The sequence below is a fragment of the Halictus rubicundus genome, chromosome 9, assembly GCF_050948215.1.
Source record: "Halictus rubicundus isolate RS-2024b chromosome 9, iyHalRubi1_principal, whole genome shotgun sequence".
NCBI classification, from domain to species: Eukaryota; Metazoa; Arthropoda; class Insecta; order Hymenoptera; family Halictidae; genus Halictus; species Halictus rubicundus.
The window spans coordinates 6,399,571-6,427,516 of NC_135157.1; the positions used below are offsets into that span (position 1 = coordinate 6,399,571).

Here is a 27,946-nt window from a genome sequence, read left to right on the forward strand (position 1 = left end):
ACACCCGAATGGGACTAGTTTAGTAAATATAGTTGAAATCTAGGATCTATAGATCATTGTATTTCCGCATAGAAAAATGCTATTTAGTCTCGCTGGAATGCGAATTTGATGCATTTATGACAAAAATGAGCGGGTGAAATTTAAAACAATGGGAAGATTAAACGAGTTCGAGTGTGCTGTTGTATCAATTTAACAAAGACTAATTAACCATTTTGAGAAATTCATAAAACGTTGATATAGCAAAATTTCACTCAACGTTATTATTCAGTAGACTGAATCTGTATGCTGTTTTCTGCGAATCTCGGAATGCATTTGGTGGAAAATTGTGGGAAACGCTGTTCGGAATGCGCACGTGGGATCGTTAACTGTTCGATAGAGCGGCCGAGTCGGTGTTCCACGGATGACAAATTCAAACGGAATTGCAACGAACGTGTCGCGGTGACGAACACGGAGCAAATTCCAAAGCAATTACGGCCGTCCCGCGAGTCGCAAGAAACGTCTCGAGATAACAAGAGAATAGACGGACGAAAAGGGGAAGAAGGGGGTGGGGGGGGGTGGTATATTACCTTCTTCTTCCGAAGAGTGACTTTCAGACCGTCCACCGATACCTCTAGCGTCACTTTCTTCTTTTTGATCCCTTTGGCCTTGAACTCGTACTGGGGACAAAACAAGACCGACGTTAACGACATTAACTGCCATCCAGCCAGCCAGCTCCCCCCGCGGTTAATTAGAGATTATGCGAACTCACGCGGATTCTTCGCATCGCCGCCACGATCTCCACTCGGCTGGTCGGTCGAGGAACCTCCATAGAGCCGATGAACTACAGGGAAAAAGAGAATTAAAGGGTCTTCTTGGTTCGTTTGCATAGGCGGCCCGGCCCGACCCGGCCCGGACCGCCAGACCGTGAGTCATTCTCGTATTGCCGGTCGCGGAGTAATTTTCTTAATTGCTTTAGCGATTTATTACACTGATTCGCGGTGGTGCACGACTGCGTGTCAATCATCGTACTCTTTTGGAGCGCATGCGTCTCGGAAAAGACGGACCAAATTTTAAAACTTTTCGTCTTTTAACCTAATTTTCTTTTTTTTTTTTATTTCTGTTTCTTTATTAACCCCTCACACGACGATTTATCTTGCGACTACAGTGATCAGAATTTCTTAGAAATAGAGGGAAGTTTTTATTTATCGTATGCCTGTTCTCGAATGGCTGCTATATCGACGACAACAAAGTAAAATTTTATTTCGGTTCGAAGGAAATTAATAACATAACATTTAGTGGATGCTGTTCGAAACCTCCATCACGAGACCGAGTCGATGTTACAGCGCAAGGGGTTATGCACCTCAAACTATTATGGGTTTGTTTAGCTTCACAAGTATAGAATTGAAAATACATCATGTGTGCCGTTTAACGCAAAAATGGTGCAATTTTATTTGTATTTATCTGTGCGGTTTAACATCAGATCTCGAGGGTATAATCGTCATTAACACTAGGTTTACGGGACCCGTCAAGATGACGGGTTCTAATATTTTTAATTTACAATTATTAAGATTCCAAAGATACATTCATGAGAAATTATTCAACAAATTTATTTCTTTGGGTATATGTTATTAAAAAGAAATGGCTAAAAATTTGGGCAGTACATTCTTATTATTTTTATAAAGTAATGTGAAATAGTCATTTTTAGTGCTCCGTAAACCTAGTGTTAGATAAAATAATTGTAATATTAATTTATAGTGGCTTGCACAAGACAAACATCCTTCGATATTATAGTGTTTTACAGAACTTTTACTTAATTTTTCATTATCCAATGATCAACTGTTTAATACATCTATAAATAAATAGATAATAATAATAATAATAAAAGCTTAGATTACAATCTTTGAGGAAAGAATGAACATAAATACAAGCTTCGACGTTAGGTTTCGCTATGAACATGTCTGTAGTTCCATCTTCTTGCACAAAATGAAGATCTAAACTTATCCGACACATTTTTCTAAAAGTATTATTTCACCAGAACCTTAGGTGAAAAATACTAGAGTTTTTTCAGTGTCAGATACACAAATGATTTTTTTTAATACATAACAGGTTTTTTGCAAATTTTCTGCGAACATTGGTTTACAACTGTAAACGGTTTTAGAGTAAGATTGTTATATCTGATTATCCGAACAATCCAGGATACGCACACAAGCTTCATGATCCCATTCTTGGTAACTCGAGAATTGAATCTAATCCTTGCCATTACTCTACAGGCAAATTACACATGCAGTTTCTTTAGCGGCAACGTCCGGTGGAATGGCACAGTTTTGAATAGCTATTATTGAGGTTTATGCTTGTTTCATTGTTCCTGCTTTATTTGTTCTTCGAAACTCTTTAATTTGATTGAATTCTATTTTTCTTCGCTCTTTTTGATAATGGCCGGCCTGAGGTAAATGCTTCCTGTACCATCTAATTAGTAGACTGCGGATTTTAAGCATTTATAATAAAAATGGGTTGATACAAATTAAAATAGTTAAACGATTAAGAGAACTTAGTGACACCAAAGTACTATTTTCAATTTACTAAAATTACTAAAGAAAGAAAGAACTTGGCTCCTGTTCCTTGCAATTGATACACAAAATTTTTATTTTTCTACTACTATTTATTTGTTTACTTATTGGTCAATAACATTGAACCTATCGTGCATTAAAAGTGACTGGTATATATTGCCTTCTAGAAACGAGACGATTAAATTTATTTATGTTGTTATTCTAATATGTGCTTGAACAATAAAAAGCATTAAAAGTGACTGATATGTGTTACCTTATGAAAATAAAACAATTGAATTCATTTAAGATTTTATTATAATTAGACTGCAGATCTTTATACAAGATAAAAAGTGTCTGCATCAATTACAAGAAAAGGGAGTTACATAAAAATTGATTTCTCCTCTTAATAATTGTAACATGTAAATAATGTACCAGTAATATTACATTCATTTGATGTTTCTTCTATCTTCGCCTACTAATTTTTCCCATAAATGCATAAAATCCGCAGCCTAATCGTGTGCTTGAACAATGAAAAGTGTCTAGACATTTTCCATGGGAACGTCTTTGCAATTTCAACAATTGCAAAATAAAGAACCGGTCGTTTCCTACGTTTAGCGTTAAATATTCTTTGCTTTCTCTCTGTGAAATTTTTTATCCATTCCAGATAAAAAAATTCGCAATTCGAGCTTTTTCCTAGCGCTGTATTAATCCGATGCGAGCGACGAACAGTGCGAAAATGAGGGACGAATGGTGACTAATTAACGGTGGAAGGATCGCGGAATTGAATGTACTCGTCAGCAGTGGATTCTACGGTGGCTGAGTTTGGAAAACAAACTCGGAAATCTGGGATCGTTCGCGGAACGCTTGTCGCGAATTACACAGAGAAGTTGCTGCGCCGGGGTGTATGGTTCTCGCTGCGTGTCTATTCTGAACGCGCAGGTGTGCACCGTTTTCGATTCACGATCGTTCGAAGCCAGAACTGAAACGTATACAGCGGTTCCAAAAAATATTGGGACATTTCCGATTTTCCCATTCATTTTTTTATATTCAGGACAACCCCGTTATTCACCCCCAAGATATTCAATCAATATTCCTGACGTCGGAAATATTTTTCCGGGACAAAATCCATCATAGGTTTGAAGATTGAAGCTTCCCCTTTACCAGTACACCCTGAAACTTGATGTACAATTTTTATAGTCGTTTTATTAAACTTTTAATAACGGCGGGAGGGGAGAAACAATTTCTCAGTTTTTAAAAATATTCTTACATAAAGTTCTAGGGGGTCGTTGTAAAGAGGAAGTTTAAATCTTCAAACCCATGATAGATTCAGTCACGAAAAGAATTCTTCAACTTTGCCAGGAACGGTTCAATTGGTAACATTTTTTACAGTGAACTCTTACAATCGAGCAAGAGGTGATTCTACATCAAAAGAAATAAGTCGAAAATGTACGATAACATTTCGACAACACAATTTTGACAAATTGTCAACAACAGCACGTTCTCGAAAACCAAGCCTCGTATGGACAAATTTTATTCTACACTTTCGACTTATCTTCTTATGTAGAATCGTCCTCCCTTTTCGGTTGTACCGCCAGTTACCGACTACTATGCAAAAGCGTCTTAGAAACGACGGATTTCGAAGGTGGAGACTTCGAGCTTTAAAATTAGTTGAAAATCGCAACAGTTTCGATATAACTTTAGCGTGCCCATAGTTTTTGGAGGCGCTGTATACCCACCGCGCGAAGAACCGATTGCAAGACGGCAGCGGCGCCCGAAGACTCCGCAGATCGCGCGTTTCCTCCCACTGCACTGTTGCAAATGCCAAAACAGATCTTGACTGGCACGTCGAAGTTTCGAGCGTTGCGGGAGATCGAGAACGGATAACCGGAAATAGGCACGCTAATGCAACGACGCGTTGCATTTTGAGTGAGCAGTTTATAGTTGCGAACCATTCTAATCGAATGTATCGGCACAGAAACGGAGTCAAGCGGAGCCACGCGATACGCAACCTACCGCAAGAAATTGTTTATACATTACAGTTCACGAGCGTGGTAGAAGATTTTCAATTTTTCGTTCGATCGCTTGGTTCGTTGCTCTAAAGGGCGTCGGAATACTTTCATACATACATAGCACAAATAAGTAAGCATTAATATTTCACATTTAATATCGTCGTGAGAAAAGATGCGGGATTCATGGCACAGCCTGCAGCTCCATAATTTTTTAATTTAAAATGATTAGGATTCTAAGGATGCACACATGAGAAATTATTTAGGAAATTTATTTCTTTGGGTATATATTATTTTCAAAATATTGCTAAAAATGTGGATAGCACGTTCTTGTTATTTTTACAAAGTAATAGAAGATAGTCTCTTTAAGTGCTCCGTAAACCTAATGTTAACCAGAGAAAAGAAATACATCATCGAATGTTTCAGGTGATTAAGCATTCTTTTTCGGCGTCGCGTTTACGCTACAGGATCCCGTTTATATTTCCCAAAGGCTTTCAGTAGACCAGAAACTTAAGAGGCGGGTCGTACATGTGTAGCTGTCTTTCCGGAAAAACTATTTCCGTCCCGTAGAAGATTAAAGGTTTCGAAAAACGTGTGATCAGCGTGAAATTAGAAAAAAAGAAGAAGAAGAAGTCGAAAGGAAAATAATCGAGCGTAGGGAGGTCCAGTATATAAGCACGAAGCAATGAAAACAAATGGATATCTCGCGCGCGAATATTGAGCACCGCTACCGAGCCGTATTTAGAATTTCCCCATTGAAACGATGACCTGGCCACGTGTTCGACCGACTCGTTGCACACGTGGTAATCTCCCACGCATAAACGCACACATACACACACACACACACACACACACCGGACACGCGGATTCCCGGTGGTGCCGAGGACCCGACGAACCTGCGACGATCGAATTTCTCGGGTAATTCGCGATCGATACCGCCGGGTGCGTGCGACTTCTAAACGGGACACGAATCGATGAATTTTCACCACGAGGTAATTCCCGCATGAAAATATAATGCACGCATCGCGACCGATTGCGACGGCCACGACTACTTTGTAAAGTTATACTTTGCTGCAAAAAAGTCCTCCACGCGTTCCGTACACGACCTTATATTCCCATGAAATATTTACGGTCATCCCCGTAATAACGTCCAATTTTTACAGTTCCTTTGGCGTCGTTTCGAACAAAGTATAAACTAGTAGAAACTGGAATAGGTTCCGAACCGTTCCGTGAACTTTGTGACACGTTTCTGAGAACGTTTAATGCGAGCACTATATTTTATTCATTTATTATTGACAGATTAAAAGAGTTTAAGAACGCCAATTAGTTCCAGCTTATTGAATCCAATGCAGCAAGAAATAAATCACTATTTCGGTCCTACTCCTTTGCAATTAATGCACACAATTTTTATTCTGATCCGCAGTCTAGTTGTTACTGTTGTATAGCATTTTTACGAATTCTTTGTGCTACTATGATGGTGTGCTACACCGGTAGTCGGGATAGTGCTGCGACTTTTATCAGCCAGGTATTTGCGACATATATCGAGAAAAGTTCCGTCTTCTTGTGCGTTCATAATTGCAGAGGCATTCAGTTAAAAGGTTAATATTTCCATTTCTAACGTAAAGAATTTGTGTAATCTCATTCTTTCATAAATGATTTACCCAGTCTGACAAAAATTTATATTCGTTAGAAATATCGTTGAGAACACAGAAGAAATTCATTTTAAATGAAACTATGTTTCGCGGAAAATCGATCTTGAAAATTCATTTCCGAGCTAGTAGAATAATAAGTAGAATCGACCGGTCATGTACAGACGCACTTTTAATAACTTCGGGATAATGAAAAATAGATTGGAGAATATCCAAGCAAATAGAATTATGCGTTTATGACAAGAATGAATAGGGAAGATACAAAACTCTGAAGACACTAAACGGATTTAAAAATATTATTATATTATTGTTGACTGAATCAAATTATCGAACGATGGCATACATGTTTATGTAACTTCTGTTTCTGTGCAATTGACTTGGAAAATTTTTATTTTGTGTACAGATCCACGGTCCAGTTGTTACAACATTTCGAATAATAAGTTCGGATTCGAACTTTCTAGTTGTAAATTATTTTCTACGATAGAATGGTTAAGTTGGAGGCAATTTTAGATTATTTTACGAAGTAAGGCGATTGTAAACGAGGAATTGTCTAGAAGGTGCAGAGTCTGAAATATCGTTTCCAGAAAATCCTAAGCGCGAGCACAGAAATATAAGATGAACGCGATCGAAGCGTGACCAAGTCAGTAGCCGGACACTTGACCGCTTGAAAGAAAAGCGACGTCAACACGGTCTCTGCCAAGAAGAATCATCCGTGGCTAAAATTATTGTGACTTTACTAGGCCAAAAAATTACTACCGTGAAGTGGAACGTATGGGAATCCTATTCTGATTCGCGGATTCGTCGCATTTCACTCTTACGCGGACCTTCAAAGTGTACCTTAAAAATGCAATCATTCGACTAAATTATACTTAATATTATATTCAATCTCTGTCGAAATGGCAAACAGAGACGTAACAAGACAATACATCTAAATCCACAAATGATCTTATTAATAGTTACACCTTAAATAATGAGTAGCATTTTGAGTGGGACCTCATAAGCCCCAATAGTTTACTTAACTTTTAACTTTTCACTGACCAATCTCTTCTGGACTTTTAAGCTATGGCGCCGAAGTCTATCTTACAGCGATCATTTCGATCTAGTGTTATTCTTAAAGCAACATAAAGCGTGTTGTATTAACCCTTTGCACTCGAAGCCATTTTAGCTCTGAAACGTAACATTTCTTCCGACCTAGAATATTTCCCTTCTATATATATTTTTTCATACTGTACATACGAAAATGGTGCCATATGCTCGTAGAGCACTTAAATGTTTAGTCATTTATTAAATACAAAAAAATTTAATAATTTAAAAAATATTTTGAATAATGACACAGGAATTTTTAGTGGCGCCTTACAGTCGCCATTCGAGTGCTAAGGGTTAACAAAAATTGTAGCAAAATTTCATAGATTTTTAGGACAATTTGTTCATCCAGGCTTACCTACACCTTCGTAAGGATGTATGAACAATCACCGTCAACAGTTTGAAGTTAACAGTCCTCAATTATAAACAAAATTGAAATGTTTTTACGAATTTTTTCCCCCCCAGTCGATCCAGCGTATTATTTTCCATTTTGACTCACTGCCAAAATTGTCCACTAATTACTTAGCTTGTGTCAAGAAGGAGCGCTTCCCAAAACACGTGCAACAAAAATTGATAAATGCAGCAGCGAATGGTCCTCATGGTCGATAACTCCGTGGCTGCCAAAAAGGTGCACTATTCGGAAGTTACTATAAGTTCAGCCAAAATTTGGCCACCTACCTGCTACGTGAATCGTTCATTGAACTTGAAGAACCAATACACCAACTCGAAGGATTAAGGGGGCCGGCAGGGTTTGAAATCCATATACGTATGCATGGGTCAAAACCTTTTCAAACTATCGCTTCAATATTGCAATGAGCAGTTTAGAAGTGGTCAATTGTGTTTCCTAAAAGTCCAATCTATGTCTGTATAGAGCCCAAATTGCGAATTTCTACCTCATCGTGGAGCAATTTGTAATATTCGGCAGAAAATTCGAATTCTGAAGCAAGTGAGACGTCACAAGATGGCTGCCGCTGAGAGATTCTCTTATTTTCGAGAGATTTAGTGTTCGTATCGAAAAAAAAGGCTCTATACAGACGAGACGTAGCAAAGACATGTACAAACACGGTGGTATGCATTTTTAATTAATTACTTACTTATTTAAGACGTAAAATGTCTAGAAAAAAGGCATAGCGTAACATAGCGTTACAGTCAAGGCCAAATGCCTGCCGGCCCCCTTAAGCTAACAGAGAATTCGAATTTTCGCCGCGTCCCGACGATTTTGGACGACCGGTGACATCGTCTAGCGGCGACATCGATCTCTCGGGCTTAGGCAACTCGGCTAATCCGCGAGAAACGAGGGGTGGAGAGTCGAAAGTCGCCAGGACACGTATACAGGGCGTCAACTGCGAATAGGCGAAACCGTTTGTGCTCGCGAAGTGACCGCTTTACGAGCTTAGACGGCGTCCGCACAAAAGCTTTAACCTTTCCGAGAAACGAACACCTCAGAAATAAACACGTGCGCGATGACGCCACGGCTATCCGGCGTGCCGGCATCGACCAAAAATATCTTCGCTGTCGTTGTCGCGATTGTTGCATCGTCACGCGTCCATCGATCGAGCACCTCGACGACTCCGTTCTATCAGCTGTACAAGTTGATTCAGGCAATTCCGAAGATCGGTCGCGTCGTCCACGATAAACTCACGACCTCGATGAAAATACGATTCCAGAAAGATTACGAACATGAATTTTCTATGGTTTCTCGCTAGACTGTGGATATTTAAAGCATCCGTGACATGTGCAAAGTTTGTGAAATTGAAAAGAATCTGCATATTGGCAAACATCGATTGCGTTTATCATAAGGTTAGCCGATGCGAGGAATTGCTCTTTTGTTCGGAGACTTATCAAATGATTGACGAAAGACTGAATTTGCATGAAGATACCCAGTAGGTGTTACGTTACCGAGAATTGTTGGTGATTACGTACAGAGAGATTAAAATAACCGGGTCCATTTCTGGGATCATGTCAGTGTCGATTTTAATAGACGGTTCGAAGGCCAGAGAAATGTCTCGGAAGTTTCTGTTTTAAAATATATAGAGATTTTCGATGTCTCATTGCCTGGGTGTGTACAGAGTGATTAAAATAATCGGGACCATTTTTGGGATCGAGTAAATGTCGCTTCTAACCGAAGTTATTTTGCAGATCAGAAAAATGTTGAGAAATAAACATAATACACAGGGTGTTCTCGAAAACGAATCTACATGAAGAGAATGAATCGAAAACGTAGAATTTTGTTGACGGTGGCTTCGTTTTTCTCAGACGCAATTGAAGATTCATCGGGCACCCGTGCTATTGAATAGAAGTCTATTGGCATGTCTGAGCATGACTTGCCGATTCTACTTCTTCTGAATACACAATGCACAACGAATCTTCAAAATCGATTTTCCGTGAAGAAAAGTTGTATTCTACAGGATGCCTTAACGCTTTGACTGCCAAACTAGAAACCTGAAAAATTCCATAAAATCAAAGCAAGTTATTTGATGAAATAAAAATTGAAAAAAATTAAATGTATGATTAGTCCTCCATCTTTCTTGCATTTTACAGATCCTAATTTAATTTGGTACAATGAATATATTAACGTAAAAATTCATTTTAAAACCAGGACAAGGCATGGCAGTCAACGTGTTAAATAATTGGAGGAACTTCGATGTGGTACATAATAAATTCATGATTTCAATGAAAGAATTTTCAATGAGAAAGTTACAGACTTGACAAAGAATTTTCTCAATGTTTCACGAACAAGAATGGTCTGCTTCAGAAAATTGGGCGAACGCCGAGATCGATAATAAATTCGTGACTTCAAATGAGACGTTTACCGACTTCAAAAACAATTTTCAATGTTTCACGAGCGAACACGGTTTGCGGTTATAAATTAATTCAAATGGCCAACTCCATTCTCCTCAGTGGATATCGATTAGATTTCAACCGAAATTCGTTGGTAAACCACAAAGATGCCCTACAAGGATCTATTCTGATATCTGTGGCAACATACCGGGTGACTAAAATATCCATGTCCATTGTCCTACGTTAGTATCGAAATCTATTGAAATTAATTTGCAAACCACAAAAATGTTATCTTCTTGTTTGCAGGAATTATCCAAAATTCATCGAAATCGAAGACTAGTTAGCTGTTCTGCAGTTTCGCCCTAACGTTTCTAAATTATTTAACAATGTTCCGCCCATGTGACCATCTTGAAACTTCTATGAATAATAGTTACGAGACAGAATATCATTCCTGATTTTTTTAAAGGTGATCATTCAAAGGGTTGTTTGGGAAAACTACCCCTGAGAAATAAAATATTTTTCAACCCTTAGTAACTGATTGAAAATTCTGAGAAAAATGGAGCTAGTTTGTTGCTTTAGTTTGTTCGCTTTTCTTTGTCACCCTTAAGCTAATTCTAAGGGGTGCAGATCTGAAATTTTACAGAATAGTGTTAGGCGGAGGACATTGTTCGGCAAACAAAGAAATGAAAAGTGGCATGTGGTTAGCCATGGAGTTAGTCGGTTAGCCATGCTATCCTACTAGGTACTCTGTGTACTGAACGTTTCCCCGATTCGCTTGTGTTGCACCACCGAAATCGCCATTAATAACGAGACAAAACCGTCCATTCCCTGAACCGGCCACTATCAATACACGAAATCCTTTCAACAAACGAATCGCTTGCTTCCGCGATGCAGTGATACATTTCCGATTCCCAGAAACGCTGGCGATTTTATGCGGCCATTCGGCGAGCTCGAATTGTGCAGTAAATTGTAGCGAAATGTTTCGCGAAAGTGGACCCTATAAACGAGACCAAAGGCGAAGTAACAGAACGAAAATACCTTGAAGAGCCGCGCAGACCAGCGGAAAGTAAATACACGTATATTCCAATATATTAGATTTCAGCTCCGAAATAGAATTTGCACACCTTGCGTGCAACAACTGTTGCGCAGTCTATCAAGGAGATTCGTCAGAATAATTAAGAATCTCAACCTTGATGAATCCCCGCGAAGTCTGCCGAACGTTCGATGAATAACCAAACGTTCAGATATTCCCATTGTTTTGTACACTACGATCTCCGAATGTGAAACCAGAGATCCGCCGGACGGATATGTATTATGGTTTTCATTCTGTTCTCCAGCGTTCTCCGGACCTGTTTTGGACGGCTACTTACGAAACAACTGTTCGAGGCTCGTAACACCATCGTCGACGCTACTCGGAACAGATCTTCCAGAAATCGCGCTCCATCGACACGGCGAACCCGGTGTCTCAGCCTTCGAAATGAGTTTTCCCGGAAGAGCCGCGAAAGACTATTCGCGCGTGACCGGGTCTTTGTTTTCTTAACGGACAAGCGTAATTGGAATCGTCGACTGCCTTCTTCGGCGGAGACCCGTGACTGTAGCCTGTGAGCAATCCTGGAGTCTCATTCGGTATTGTGGACAAAACGGTTGACAGCGACCAATGTGTCAGCAGAAGAGGACATGAGGAAGTGATGAGGGTGCGAGTCAGCCAAGGTTGCAACCTAAAACGTTGCTCTTAACGTGTTCTCAGCAATTGCGAACATTAGATGGTAGGTCGTTGTGTGTATGAAATGACCAATTTCAAATTTTATGAAGTCTTTGCATACGCATGACTTTCGAATTTGGTATCTCCTAGGATTGAAACGTGGATTTTCGGCATTTTCTCGCCAAAATCTAGAGGATTACATAAGAAAGAGTTAAAAATTTCTGGTTTCCTAAGGGAAAGTTTAACCTTCAAGACGGATCTAGTCATCTAGTCTAGTCATCTGTCGTCGTTCAAGTGTAGACGTGATGAAAGAGGCATCATAATTATGGCGATTAAAGTGTTAATGGTACGGAAAAGTTCGTAAAATATTTGAAGGAGAGAGGGGGGGATTAACATTGCGATAATGAAGATATGCATTTGTATTTATATTTTGATTTCAAGGCCACACATGTTGTTGTAATGGGGTAATATACTTTCATTACTGTAGTAGTCCTGACGACAAGATGAATTTATCGACACGTGATACGTTAACCTTCAGTTGACCTTTATGTGACCTGTACCACATCGATATGACATTGATTCGACTAAAATACTGGTGACCACCGGTCTGATAGGTTAATGTTGCAGAAAGATTAATACCCAAAGGTTGAAACAAAGGTTAAGATACATACATGAATGGATTATTAACAAATACATATTTGTACATTGAAGAAAATTTTAAAATTCTGAAGGAACGACAATGTGTTAACGTTCTGTCAGTCCCTTTGCATCGAATATTTATTTTGTTACAAATTTTGTGGTGTTGTCGGGAGCAACAGGGGTGTATTTGATCCTAATTTTAGATGGGTCACCCTGTACGGGCCTCTGAAACTCAGCCTGTCCTCTACAAACTCCCCCCCAAACCTAACTGCGTGTCCCATCGAGAATTGATCATCCAAGGACCTTCCTTAGGTACGATAATATAGAAATTATTTTAGAATATATCCTGGAAAACAAATTTCTCATGCGAAAACACTTTTGCTCCAAAATTTTACTTTGTTTAAATGTTTTCCAGAAGAAGTTGATATTTTTGTCGCGTCGATCACTATGCAGCTACCTTTAAAATCTGAGTTTTAATTTCTAAGACGTCTCGATAAAGAACTTATAATAGTTTAAATCCTTTGGGAGGCAGCTCAATATGTACTGCTATAAAACTCATTTCCATCGAAACCGCAGGCTTCGGCGACGGCAGAGACATTTAGGTGACTTATTTCCGATGAAATATCGTTCCTACATTCCTGAAAAGGTCATGCGGTCCTGTCGCGGCGATCTCAATCTTCGCGTTGATCAAACAATAATGTCTATTCATATCGGATGTCTCGCATTTAGGGTGACCTCAGCCATGCCTTAATTGAAACAAGCGATCCATATACAACACGATCTGTTCTACAAATCAATGAAGATCTGATCGAACACTGCAGCTGAGTAACTGTGTTACAGGTAGACTGCGGATTTCATGCATCTATGACAATAATGGTTAGGTACAATTTGAAATAGTAAGACGATTAGGAGAATTTAGAAACACCAATGTATTATTTTCAGCTCGCTAAAATTATTTAGAAAACGAAGAACTTTTTACTTAGCTCCTGTTTCTGGCAATCGATGCACAAAATTCCGATTTTACAGGAAGATTCGCATTCTAGTTATAGGTGACTATGCTATTCTATTATCTAAATGTCCATATCCATCTGATCAGTTCGGATAATCAAGGTTCTACTATATCGCGAATTAGACGAGCAAATATGATCCTAATCGCGTTGTGTTTTGGTATATCGGGAAGCTTTTCTGCGTCAGTGTATAATGCAAAGAGCCATGTGTTAAACAGTTAAAATTGAACAATTTGTTTGCCATCCTTGCCAATGGTTTACCATTGGGTTTTATGGTCCTAACTGCGCCATACGCTCCAAAATAATTTCATTTGTCCAACGAACGCACAGCGGGCTGAAAACCCGTTTTTCGTGGCCAAAATTATTTTACCGTTATCTCAAGGTTTAAAGTTATAGTATACAGTAGGTCATCGTTCTTCGTCTCGTCTAGAATATTATGAAGTGAGAAATATATAATAACGTTTAAAAAATCAGGTTGATTTCCATTTTTGCACAACGAATTTTGAAATTTTTTTATTGTTAGAAAAGTGAATACTGATCAACTTTTGTTGGAAACATTTCTCTGCCAGATCCCCGGAAATATCTGGAAAAATCGTGCTAACAGTGCTAGGTAATCGGAAAAGTGACTTTTCAAAATGCCATTAATCTAACCAACATGAACAAAATAAAAAATATTCCAAAAGAAACAATAACTGAGAATTGTAAAAGTACAACTACTTCAGGCATTTGTTTCTTAAAATTCGTACAACTTTGAAAGTTGCAGGTAGTTGCACTTGAAATTTGTGTGTTGCTCTTCAGAATTGTCGAAGCTATCATATCAAACAAGTCTCATGTCTAACACCTCTAATCATTTTTTTAAAACCCTTCTCAAAGTTTAAATTGGTACAAACATTGCAGCATTTGTACATGGATTAGACAATGCTTAGGTACTAATCAAATAATGAAAATACGCCTATTAATATACATAAAATATTAATTCAAACCTGTTATTTCATGCTCTATAATGAGTTCCTAGAATAACTGGTTTCACTTTGAATTTGCGAATTTTGTCTTTTGATGTCCCTGCACACATGTTAAGGGTTATCAAATGATGTGTACAAAAATTTATTCAGACTATAATATATCAAAACTTTAATTTTGGCCACGAGAACCGGATTTCCAGTTCACTGTGGAACGTCCCGCTATCAACAAAGACGATGATCTACTCTGTGACTGGAAATAGAGAATCTGGTTCCCATCAACCCCCACGCAACATCGTCACTGATTACCTTCTACAGAACCATGAAGCGTTTAGGGTGGATTACCTTGGCGTGGAAGACAATCCCACGGTGGAACGCCTCCTCGCTGTGCAGCGGTATGCAATTGTCGTACTCGTCATTGTGTACGAGATTGTATTGCTTCTTAGAGGGCATGCTTGGCCCAGCTTCATCCGATTGTGCTCGTCCAGTCTCGCTGAAACATTAGATGGGGTATTAGCGCCCGAGAACGATCGTTTCCATACTCGTAAAACTTTCAACAAAAACAAACGGAACACCTATACAGAGTCGTTTCCCGCCCGCCTCGCTCAACTTAGAGTCTAAAATTAAGCCTAGGGAACCCCGTCGCTCTCGCTAGGTGTTCTTCATTGTACCCGCGTCCCGTAGATATTTCGACCGTGCTGTTGTAAAAAGAGCTAATTTTCAGAGGTCGTTACTTGTGCCGGTAGACGCGCGACTATCGGTTTCCCCTATTTCCGTCTATATCGCCACCTCTTTAACGATCCTTTGTTCCCTCGGCGCTTCGATCACGCCGAGCGATTTTAATTAGATAAGAAACTATCTCATGATTGAAACTCTAACTCTTCTTGCCCTGCGCATCGTGATAAAGCGCCCCGTAAAAATCGGAGCTCATTTACGCTTCGAATCCGCCGTACCTCTTAATGCAACTACTATGGATCCTGTTTGCTCGTGATTGTTACCTACCCCTCACCCTCTAAAGATCTGTTCCAATCTCTTGTACTCCTCCACTCTGAAGACCTGTTTCATTACTCTACGCTTGCATTTATCATTTTTCTGCGTAACAACGAACATTTGCTAACTCCTGTTACAACGCTGTAGCCGTCGGGTTTCTATGAATTTTAATGACTGCAGTACAGCCGAAAATTGAAAAGTCTTTTCCCCCAGTAGAAATTCCAACAGGAATAAAACCACGTTATTCGCAATCAATTTTATCCATTCTACAAATCGAAAGAATCGCTCGAGTTTGCTTTCACCGTGGCGCACAGCAATTTCAATCTTTCAGAGACCGAAAAATTACACGCTTTCTTAAATTCGGATGTATCTTCTGTAGAGTGCTCTGTGATGCTTGCAAAGTGAAATAGAAACGGCCGAAGCGTGCAACTTCGTTCTTTCAATTCGAGAATGAAAATTAAGGGGTAACAGCTTGAACATGGAAACAATCGCATTTTACATTGTATAGTTCTATGGATTGTAGAAAATGAAGGAAAATATACATAGAGCACCAGTGGTTGTGTCGTATGTGTTTTTATCGTGCCTTCCAAAAATATGAAAGGACGTTATTTATTAAACGGTCTGAAGCTTTACAGTGTTTACTCGATGTATGTCAAAACACGGGTCTAGCCACGGACATACATCGGCCAGGAGATGTTATTCTTTGATTCACGCGACTCCTCGGTGACCGAGGTCACTCTTGGCCCCTCACGGGGTATACCCCGCGACAGTGGGGATGGTTCTGCGACTTTTATCGGCTAGGCATTTGGGACATATACAGGGTCATCCGTTTTTAAACGGCCAAACGTCAACCAGCTATAGAGGACCCCAAATGAAACAACTTTCACCCCTAACACTTTTTTTGATTCGGTCTTGATTTTTAGATAATTGCAAAAACCCGTCATTTTTTGCGTTCACTTAAGATTAAATATATTAGGACTGCAATTATGTATCTTGATGATTTTTCCTTTGTTTGGTTTAAAATAAATAGAGGCATCTTTTTTATTAAGTCAACTTTTTTGTATGACCTTTGGATCTTGGGTTTTTTGACATGGGGCACGCCGTGGAGACTGAATGAAATCACTTCGAATCAAAAAAAGTGTTAGGGGTGAAAGTTGTTCCATTTGGGGTCCTCTATAGCTGGTTGAAGTTTGGCCGTTTAAAAACGGATGACCCTGTATAGAGTAATCTCTGTACATCGCTGTCACAGAGAGAATCTCAGAATAGGAGTACACAAAATTGACTCTGCTGCGATCTCAAGTAGAAATAGCATTCCAGGCAAACCAACAAAAATCGTGACGCTAAGAATTCATACACCCCTAGTAATGTACCTGGTGAACCAGGCGAAGTGAAATTGTTGGTACGCGAAAACGGAGAAGCAGCCGCGAGAGAAATGTCGCGATGTTTACACCGAAGTCGCCCACGAGTCGGCAAAGTTTAAAAAAAGAAACCAGACCGATGTTCCCCCCTGTGCTACCGAGGGTTAAACCGTCGTTAGTTGGGAAGACGGTCTTTCAGCAGTGACACTGTTCAGTATCATCGAGAGTCGGCTAAATCCGCCGCGAAACTGGCTCCCCACCGCGAGCCCCGCGTCTCCTGCGTATCTTCTACAGGTTATCGCGCTATTTGCTCGCTGGAAATAGGTACCGATCCTTGTTTAAGGCCGTCCGAGAACCTGCCGAAGGCTGGGGGATACTGTGCGCGAAAGCACGTGCTTGCAAGTGGTACCGCGCGTCCAAGGTCAACGGCGACCTATACGGCCGGTATAGCTGACGCATGGCTTGACGTTTCTGATCCCCGAGCCCCGAAGGTGCTGAACAAAAAGGCTCGCTGCAGGCCGAAGATAGCATCGAGGCCGAGAATAAGTGCCGATTTCCTGCGGCCGTTCGATGCAACGGCCGGTCTCCCCTGCTCTGATTGGACGGGGGTCTCATTCATGGGAAATCAGCCGCCGCCAGGTGGCTCGGTCCGGGTTCCTCGCGCGATCCATCGAATGAGAACGATCGCGTTACAATAACCCTGATCGCCTTCGTTATGCCCGGATTCCCGGGAATATTTCACTGTCGACCGAATCTATCGAGACTCCCAACTGTCTTTGCCCCTCTACACCATCTTACACAACTATCTCGATCGATTTTTTTACGCTCGATTGCCTGTCGGAGGGAGATAAAGCGATCCTCGAACTTTTTAAAGCTTTCGCGCAGACCGGACTAGGAGTCACGAAGGGGCTTGAAAGCTTTAGTGGCTTTTTTTTTATCAGGTTTTTCATCCAGTAGAGGTTAACCTTGGAGGTTAATTGCGAAGGGATTCGCGACCGAACAGCGAACACAGGTTGTGAAGTGAGCAGAAAATTTTATTCGTCGAGGATTGCACCCATTTTGCGCCCCGTAATTTTTTCGGAATTGCTGCATGCGACACGAATGGGTCTGACCTTGGGTTCCCTATTTTTACATATTTTTTAGAACGAGTGCGATTACGGGAAAGTTAATGGGGGACTGTCCCAACGGGCGACGACCAGATTTCTTTGCGCACCGTCGAGCAATCACGAAAAGGAAAGACAAGCTAAAATCGAAGAGCAGAATCTTCTTTTGTCGGACCTACTTTAACAAACTCTTGGCTTATCTACTTAACTTCTCCACTCTGCGAGAATCACCGAGCGATGGAGCAACAGCTGCTCGGGCTATCCTCATTAAGAACTGTTCGGCCTCTAATGAGGCTATAAATACAATTACGCTAACGATTTCGCTTCCTGTGACATTTTGCAAATCTTTCGACACATCTGGAATTGAAACCGAACGTTCATCGATCGGTAACGCGAGCAACAGTGATTGTTTCTGCTGGCTTCACTCTAGAGCTTTAAACTTTTCGAACGTTTTGAACTGAAACTGTTAAGCAACACATTTTTTGTGCGTGTATTAATGTTTACTAGATTCCTGAGCCACAAAAATGCGTAAACTGGTACTTTAAATTGAAGCCTAAATATATTTGAACTCGGTGACTTCGCAATTGCGAACTCATACCAAGAAAAATTGAGATAACTCACATTTCATCATAATCGACGTAAATGCAATGTAATAAATACCAATATGAACACTATGGCACAGTTAAGAGTTGCTCGTTGAAGTGAGGAAAAAATTAAAAATTTCTGAGACATGATAACGCACTCCAATGGCGAATCAATCCGTCATTCCCGGTTTTAAAGAGAATAAATTTGAATCTGAGCATTTCCTATGACCAGTGGCATTTTAATCAATTCGGATACGTAAAGTAGGATACATAAAACTGTCTTCGGGATGCAAAGCGACAAGAAAAATTAAATAAACGAATACCTGTGAATACAGTAATACCTGATTCAACAATCATTCGAAGCAGTGTAATCGTGGCAAGTTCAACGTGTATGGCGCGAACGCGAGAATGACGTCAAAAGGAGGGTGAAAAGCACAGCAAAAGCGGTTCCAGGGAACATCAAAGATACTAAGAAGCCACAACGTTGTAGAGTGTGAGCCCTGAAGGACAGAGGCGTCCTCGGGCGTGGAAAAAGGGTCGTGTCAGGAAACAAAAGACTGACAACAGGGGGTTGACAGACACATGGGGTGGCCGAGGGCAGAGAAGTCTTACCGTATCGGTCGTTTCAGCCCTCACGTAGATCTTATCGCGACAGTAATTTCATTATACCGGGCGAGAAACGAAATTACACTTTATTCCCGTCAACGGCATCGGCCAATTACGTTGGCCGGGCACGTGCCATGAAATTGTGACGGTGAAAATAAAACGAAACAAAAGTAATATGTTCTCGAGAGACGCATCGGGAATTCTAACAACGGGCGACACGTTTCCGAAATATTATCTATCAAGGAACAGGTCGTAGCCTTCGTCCGACAGGCTGGAACTCCGTTTTCATCCTTTATGCGTTTGCTATGAATCATAATTAGACTGCTCGACTTTTAGCGAAATAAATATTTCGTGTAACTTGGAAGATTTACTACATAAAAATTGATTTCTCTCATTCATAATTTCAAGGGCACACTTATTTTTCACATCTACCGTAGGCACGGAGGTAGTTGATGTCCAGGGGTATTTTTTTCACCGTTTTCGGCTTTCAAAAAATCTGAAAAATTCTAGAATGCTTATTCAAGTCTACTTTATTTTAACATTCTGGTTATTTTAAGTTTCATCTATTCATTTTTATCGTGAATATTGTAAATAGACAAAATGGTTGAACTTCACCTTGGCAACCCAGAAGGTTTTAACTTTTTTAAATATAATCCTGTAGACCCTGGCGAGAAAATGCCCAAACTCGAAGTTTTAATGCGAGGGATTCACTGATACAAAAGTTATACGTGTGTAAAGTTGAGCGATTTTAAGCGTTTTTGTCAAATAAGGGCGCCGCCATGTTATGTGCCATAGCTTTCTGAACATCAAGCTACGTACAAATCCACAAAATTTCATAATCCGATAATTACAATAAGAAAACATCATGTCCCTATGCTGGTCGTTTCTACAACGCTTATAGTTGGATCCGAAGGGTTATTGAAAATTGATACAACGTCTCAATAGATACATGTACGTCGCGTGTCAAGGTCGACGGTCTATTTAAAGCGGAAATCGCTCGTATCGAAAAATTGATAGATAATGGGCTTCGTAAATACTTCACGGTCGTATATTTTTTTTTTCGAAAATAGAATTCTCGTTGCGGGCATGCAGAAAGGTACTAAATAAAGAGGGCGATCGATAAATTGCGCAAAAAGGTACACGTATACGGTAAAACGCGAGCACGTTCGGACGAAGGTTGAGGCCAGTAACCTTGAAGATTCAATCTTCTCGTGAGCTCGTTTGATCTCGTTCCACAAAATGGAATTTTCGACCACGATCTTTCGGCATCGATCATGGCACCCGACGCACCTTTTGTCAGGTACACGTGGCACGTGAATAGAAACCGGAAGGCTCGATGACGCGACGGAAAAGAGGAAAGATGATGCAGGGTCGAGGGTAGAAAACGTGGGGGAAAAAAAAAAGGGTATAGAGGCAACCATACACCCCGGTGGTCGAGACAGTCTACGCTCGGATTTGATCTTCCAGCTACTATTCACCATGTTCGGATCACTGCGTCCGATCGTAAACGAATTCGTGGGCCGGTTAAAGGTGAATTCACACTTGTTGCAACGTCCTCGTTGCTAGAAGATACTGTGCTCGAATCAATAGCGGGATACAAAATTCGAAGAAACAAATTTCCGAGGGATACCGCATTTTTCGAACACTGAATCTCATTTGAGTGGAGATCGTGAAAACGGACACTTTGTTCGCGTATTTATGGATCCGTAACCGGATATGCAACCGTATAGAGTTTCATACTGAACCGCTGTGATGAAAATCCGGTGGTCGAAACGTTTGTTACGAAGAGACAAATCAGTACCGTCCGTGTACCAATTAATTCTCAAACAAACACAAGATTAAACGTGTAAACTGAGAATCATTATGTAGAATACACATTTTCTATACCACTTCCAAGATGCTGCAGCTAACTAGGAATTTAAATAAATGCACAAAATCCGTTGTGCACTGTGACAAATCTGAAAGGGAGCGATGACCTAGAGACACAGGAGTAACACAGCCCTTAATCTTGCCAGATTTCTCTCTAGATCGTGTCCGGAGTCTGGTGTCTCGAAACTGGACAGTTCAAGTAGGGGCGTTGACCTTGACCATGCAAAATACTTGAATCAGGCTACGGCTCCGACCAAGGAAGTTCTGTTATCTTCGAACAGGTTCAGTGTTCACCATATTGTAATAAGTCCTGGGCCCACCTTAAAAACATCAAGGCGATTATGTTCCCCGCGCAGCTGCCACCTTATCCGCCTATCTTTTTCGTGGTCGTTTGGTGGACACGGGATCGGGATTTACGTTTATTACTGCCGCCGGACTGGATTCGCGGCCCGTGAAGGAGCTAAGCGATGACGCCGTTTTATTGCATTAATACGACGCGTTGGTAGCGAACGGTGTAGAAACGACAACGAATCGAAGAGTTAATCTCTTGATCCTCTGTCGGTTAGGTCACGCGGAACAGCGTGTGCTCCTTCGTTGCTCTATACCGCGCGAATTTTTTCGCGTTCTGTCCAGCACGATCAGAAAATTGTGTTGGCGCTCCAATTGCGTTTCGCTGCAACGAATCAGATTTGCATCTGTGAAAAGGCGGTGCGAATTACACATCGTTTGCATCACTGTACGCTCCGTTCTGGAGAATTAACATCTAGCTCAAAGAAAAGGACGCTTATCAAATAACCTTTCGAACAAGTTAATTTTCATTAAATTTGTAATGCTCGTGCGTATAACGAGTGGACTACGGATTTTATGCAATATATTATTTTCAATTTATCGAAGCGATTAAGAGAAAATTGTATTTCTTGAAATTGCCGCAGAAAATTTTGCACGAAGGCCGGCTACTTTCACGAAAGTGGAATATAGAGTTAAAAATTTCAGAAATACGTTCCGGTTATCTCGAAAGTTTGTTTAATCCTCAAACAAGACACTTTTAACGCGAATCATCAGCTCGTAACAGATTCGTTGTTTTTCTTCGAACTCGACGGCTCGAATTCAAGTCGAACAGACACGACGACGCGTTCGTAAATCCCGTTCTCTGGCGGTTCGACGAAGAATAAAAATAAGAGGAAGGGGTAAATGACACTGGTTCGTCAATTGCAGGATCGGAACGCGAACGTAAGCGTTGTCGGAATAGGAAGAAGTTTTATTACATCCGTTTTAACGGTACGAGATCGCCGCAGGCTTGTCGATGCGAGGAAAAAGGTTCGTAACAGTTTCTGGCAGTATCCGCGAATAGAAAGTCATATTTCGTGGAAGAAAACGTGACTAAGCCGATTCCTAAAAAAGCATTGTTCGAGGCTTATCGATACTGTTCGCGTTAACGTATCTATTCAGCCATACGTCTTATTCCCATCCGCTATTCAGGGAATCGATCTCCGAGAACGTAATTTACTGCCACCATAAAATGCACGTGGCCATTGGAAAATGTGCCTTGGAAAATTTAATCTCGAACGCAATCAGTGATATTTATTACTCGCCCTTCCTTTCAACGATGACGAAAAAATGGTATTTTGCGAAGAATTCTGAAGTCTCGAGGATTAGAAATTGCGAACATTCTATACGAATTGACCTTTTTCATATTCTTTGATATTTTACTTTCCAAATACTACTAAATTGTTTTCTTTTTTAATTGACACTAGAACTACCGAGTAATAAATACAACTGATCTATATTGCTTTGTAATAGTGACAAGATCACATCTGGTCAAACCTCACACTATTTTTATTCTAACATGTGCTTCAATAAAGAAGCTCATTCAAAAATCTTTAATGAAAACATTTTTATAATTTCAGTAATTGTGAAAGAAATGATTAGAAATCAGTCAGTTTGACTGGTTCGGTAATTCTAGCGTTAACACTAGATTTACGGAGCACTAAAAATGACTATTTTACATTACTTTACAAAAATAAGATGATTGTATCTATCAAAATTTGTGGCCATCTCTTCAATAATATATATCCAAAGAAATCAATTTGTTAAATAATTCCTCACTGATGCATCTTTACAATCTTAATATTCGTATAATTAAAAATAGTAGAATCCGTCATTTTGACGTAAATCTAGTGTTAAGGATGTCCAGTAGTCAACCGTTTCGAGTTACGACTGCTTTTGCGTTATAAAAATCCGCAGTTTGGCAAGAAGATGTTAGAGCGAATCGTGTCGGTAGAAGGAATTAGGATCGAGAGACAAAGCGAGTAACGAGAGTTGAAAGTTGCAGGGCGTGATGATGGAGGGTTGAGGATCTTTGTAAAAGCTAATTGTTAAGGAGACAGTCTCGCGCGGCTGCGTCGGGTACACGCAGGGTTCAAGTACCGCCGGAGGATGCATCTTTGTGCAGGCACACCTGAATCAAGCGGCGTTCACACGGGCGCACGTGGACCGAACAAAGAGGGACCGTGGCCTCTAGCTGCAGCGACAACCGCGACCAGCTATCGCGGCAACAACCATAGGAACCGATGAACGCGAGCCGCATACTTATATTCCCGACGTCCGTCTGATCCGTTTGCAATGCGACGTCCATCGTGAATAGAACCCCGGTGAAAGAACGTGCTTTAAACGCGATCTCCCGTATAATACCGAGTTCTTTTTTCCAGACGCGGACAATCCGATTCAGTACGGTTCGAATTAGATTTCCAAAATGGCGAACGGCGCTCGCATAACACCGTATTTCAATGCGTCGACTTCCTGCGACCGCATTAACAACGAAAAATATATTACCCGCGTGACGAAACCTCCACGGACATGAAGTTTCATTTGTTTTTCAAATGACTTTACACAAATGGGGATTCAACTGCAATATGGGTAATTATTCCAGTAGTGTTGTTATCAACATCCAGTTACTCGCACTCTACTCTTTCTACATAACTGTTCACATAACTTTATGCGACTTGAACATAAAGAAATTTTTATTCAATGAAATGACTAATGCAAAATAAATATTTGCCAGTGTAGTCGACAGCTTTGTTTGTGCTTGAACCACTACATATAACATTTTGAGATTGTAAGTGCTACATGCGAGTCATGAAAAGTTAACTGTTGTTAAAAGTTAAAATTTTGTTAAAATTTGTTGGTAAAAGTTAATCGCTGTTGTCTAAATGTTTTGATAGAATCATCATTATACTCGCACGAATGTACAATATTTTGTTAGTTCATCTTTATTGCAATTTATGTTCAGGAAGGCTAACTACATTAATCACTGTGTACCCGCAAGCAATTAGAAGTCACGAGCGTTAAGGATTTTGTTCGGTTTGGTGGTAAAGTACCAGTTTGATTAAACCGCGTTGTGTATCCAATTTATTGGGACTCGTGCAGTAGCCATAAAACATTCAGTTGTAGTGAGATTATGGTAATACGAGACCGGGGATTGAAAGTTTTACGGCGTTATTAAACAATACCGGTCTAGATTGTATCGCGCCCCACACATTCGGGATTACAATACAAAGAGGATATGCTAGGTGAATCCGTAACAAGGAGTATTTTAATTATCGAGTGTGGATGTACGACGAAAATTTCCCTGGACGCACAATGAACGGCGGCTATTAATTTCGGGAACGATGTGAGAGGAATTTATTAAGTAGAAAGGTGATAATTCCTGTGGAATCATTGCGGCCGCGGAGTTGGTAAATTTTTGAAACACATATTTTACGGTCGATGGCGAGCAGTTTATAAATATGGCCGGTCTCTCGGTCCGACGCGACGCGACGGGGAGACCCATCGGAAACTGAGTCAAAGTGAAGGACCTCGTTTAGCGCCCCACGTGCTATCGAACGCGTTTTACGGGCTGTGAGCATGTGTCTCGCTACTTTCGCACGAGTCGTTAATTCCAGTGCGAAATCTATCGGGTATTTATGATTCACGCTGCACCGGTGCAAGGGTAAAACGAGCATCAGGCCGTCGAAAAGAAAACCGACAGGAAGAAAACGAGAGCCACGACGCACACGTGAGTCGTTGCGTGGAAAACGAGCGGGAAATATTTCTAGGTGAAGTCGTCGAGGCTTCCATTGCCTATGGCAACGGGAAACCATAGGCAACTTCCTTAGCTCGCCCTAAATTATTCAGTGCCAAACGATCCGACTGTGCGAAATGAACTTGGACATCCGATTTTTCTCGATAATAGACGAGATTCTGTTCAATAAAAAAAAAATACTGATGCCTATTATGATAATTAGCATTTTAGAGTAAGTACATACTTTGCCATTTGTGAACCAGAGTGAACCAGAACTACGAATGCAATTCTATAAATTATTATTATATTTCTTTTAAGCCTCCGCGTATTCAAGCATTTACACTTTACTTTTTAATTACCTATTAATAGGTTTTCTAATGACTGAGCTGTATGTAAAACAAGTTCAATAATTTTCTTGAAAAATAATAAATTCGGATATAGTCGTAACATCATATTAATTCTAAAAATCCCTTGAATTATGAATGAAATGCTGTCGTTTTTTAACAATTTATTGAGAAATGCTGAACCGTTGATCTTTGGTTTTAAAAAATTGGAAAATTGCCTAAAACCGATTTGTTATTATATAAATATACAATTTGTCTGTTAGTATGAAATATTGGATATTTTCTTCGCTGAGAACACAATTTTCTATTTTGATATCTGTTATACACAATTGTGAGCACATTTTGCAGTTAAATTTTTCATCTTGGTTTGTTTTTAGTGACGGGTCTGAAAAATGAAAAATCTACAGCCGACTACACGAGGACTAATAAATGGCGTGATACCGCTCATTTTGAAATAAACGGTCCAATTTGAAAAAAAAAGTGTTACCCTCAAAATAAATAAACCGATATTACTGCAAACAATCAGAGACACGCGCGCGATTGTACTTCGTTGAGAAAGATATATTGCGCCAGGTATTAGAAATTCTTTGAAATATGTAACATTTGGAGTGTCAAGGTTGACATAGGCACTTTTTTTGTTTTTAAATAGAACGTGACGTTTTTATATCGTCACATGTTCTCTAAAGCTACGACTTTATATTTGTCGTAAAAAAACGGTGAATCGGGTGGTTTTCATCGCGTGAACGATTACCCAATTAACGCATTAACTATCGTTGTTATTGCTGGCGTGATGGGTACCGCTGGATTAATTGTAGAATCGTTGACGGTAAATAATTTTTATTTAATCGTAGGGTAAGTATAATATAAATGCATTTTTAAAGCATAATATATATATATATATAAATATATATGTTATATAGGCACAGTAATTGGTACCCCCACAGTATTTGAGTCCCTTACCCTAGTTATCTCCATTTGCAACCGAACGAATTTATATTATGAACTAACGCAGTAACATTACGTAAAATTTCATAATATATATGAATGGTTTTTAGCTATTATTTTAATTAAAAATTGTTATAAGCTTTTTATAAATTTCATATGTTTATATGAGCCGTTTACTACAAAAATGCTGCAAGTTAAGACAATTAGTCATTGGATAAGAAAGAGTTAAGCAAAAGTTCTGCAAAACATAATAATATCGAAGGATGTTACTATTGTAAATGTCGGTCGATGTTACAATAAGCTACAAACGGTTAAGAATGGTGAAAATCACAGTTTTTCGGCCTGTAACTGTAATAAATCTAACGATTCTTATATCTTTCGATGTCTATCGTTCCCTCATCAATCGATTTCAATGAAATTTTCAGAATATACCTAACTGACACATATTCACCAAATATAGTTTTTAAATTTTTGGATACAGGTCCAGATAAAACTGTAAAAAGCAACCTTTAAAATTTTCTCCACGACTCTGAGCAATTTCAAATTTTTCAAAATTTGTTTCACTTCATATACAGTAAACTAATTGTTCTAACGTCTCGAAAACAAAACCCACGCCGTTTGGTCCGATATTATGAAAGTTGTCATCTTTTTAAAAGTGTCCGAATAATACTGTGAGTGGCTCTATGTACAGCATTTTCCTTCGAAATTTTGGTAGCGAAGGTGAGGTCCGGAGGACATCTCGCGAATGCGATCATTGGTCGATAAAAGATCTCACCTTCAAGCCGATTGGACGATCGAAGCCGAACGGTCCTCATTAACCGGTTCGATTCGTGTTCCTGGCAACAGCGACTAAGTCGCGGTCCTTGCCCGAAAATCGGCTTCCTTTGTGAACGCAGCTTAACGGTGGAAGGCAGGCCAGTCAGCCAGGAGAAATATGCACACATTCAGGTTCCGCCGTTGGTGAAGGACCAACCACACTGACGCGCCATAGCGCGATCCTATACACTCTCTACACACGTAGCTCGGCGACCTCTCTCTCTCTTTCTCTTTCTATCTCACTCTCCCACTCTCTCTCTCTCTCTCTCTCTCTCTCTTTCTCTCCCCTTCTCGGAAACAGATGACAGAGTGACTCGGTCACCGTAACCCACCAGACGTCCCACAGGAGGCACCTTTACGTCCCGAGATTATTCGACAGCACCCGACCACTTGATCTCCGCGAGCATACGTGCGACCGGCTCCGTCGGTCTTTTCCAGTTCTAGCCGCGCGCGTTAACACAACTCCGGAGAAAGGGAATGACGATATAGTCCCTTGATGCCAAGCACGCGCGAGGCTACCAATGAAGAAGGGATGCTAAGTGCCTTGTGTTCATTCCACTGGTCTCTCCGAACCGTGCAACACTAACTTCGCGTATTGTTTTTTAACAGTGAGCAACCGCGGCACCACGAGCACACCATGTTCCTTTCCTTTCCTTTGGTGTTCCACGGAGAGATCCTTCTTGTTTCTACAGTTCCAGTGGTCCGCGAACGCTATCCCGCGACCGGAGCATCGTTTTACCGATCGTATCTTTTCTGCGTTGTCCCTGCCGTGCGATCGCGAGGAAGGAGCGCGCGCTTCAGAGAAGCACCGTGCACGCCATGCACGACCGTGGTACATACAGCCCTCCGGGGACCGTGCAAATCACCCCCACCGTCCACAGAACCGGCATCACACTGAAATCTCAGTGGTATGTGTGATC

At 40.4% G+C, this 27,946-nt stretch overlaps 1 protein-coding gene across 1 annotated transcript in view; it reads right to left on the reverse strand.

The window, feature by feature from the left end:
- Window positions 1–27,127, reverse strand: part of LOC143357262 (carboxyl-terminal PDZ ligand of neuronal nitric oxide synthase protein) — a 59,232-nt gene extending 32,105 nt beyond the window's left edge. The window contains exons 1-4 of the mRNA XM_076793617.1: window positions 26,986–27,127; window positions 14,697–14,844; window positions 749–820; window positions 567–656 (exon numbers count right to left, since the gene is read on the reverse strand). Coding sequence (XP_076649732.1) covers window positions 567–656; window positions 749–820; window positions 14,697–14,804 — 270 coding nt within the window. The 5' untranslated portion in view covers window positions 14,805–14,844; window positions 26,986–27,127. The remainder of the gene's footprint in view (window positions 1–566; window positions 657–748; window positions 821–14,696; window positions 14,845–26,985) is intronic.
- Window positions 27,128–27,946: the final 819 nt, after the last annotated feature.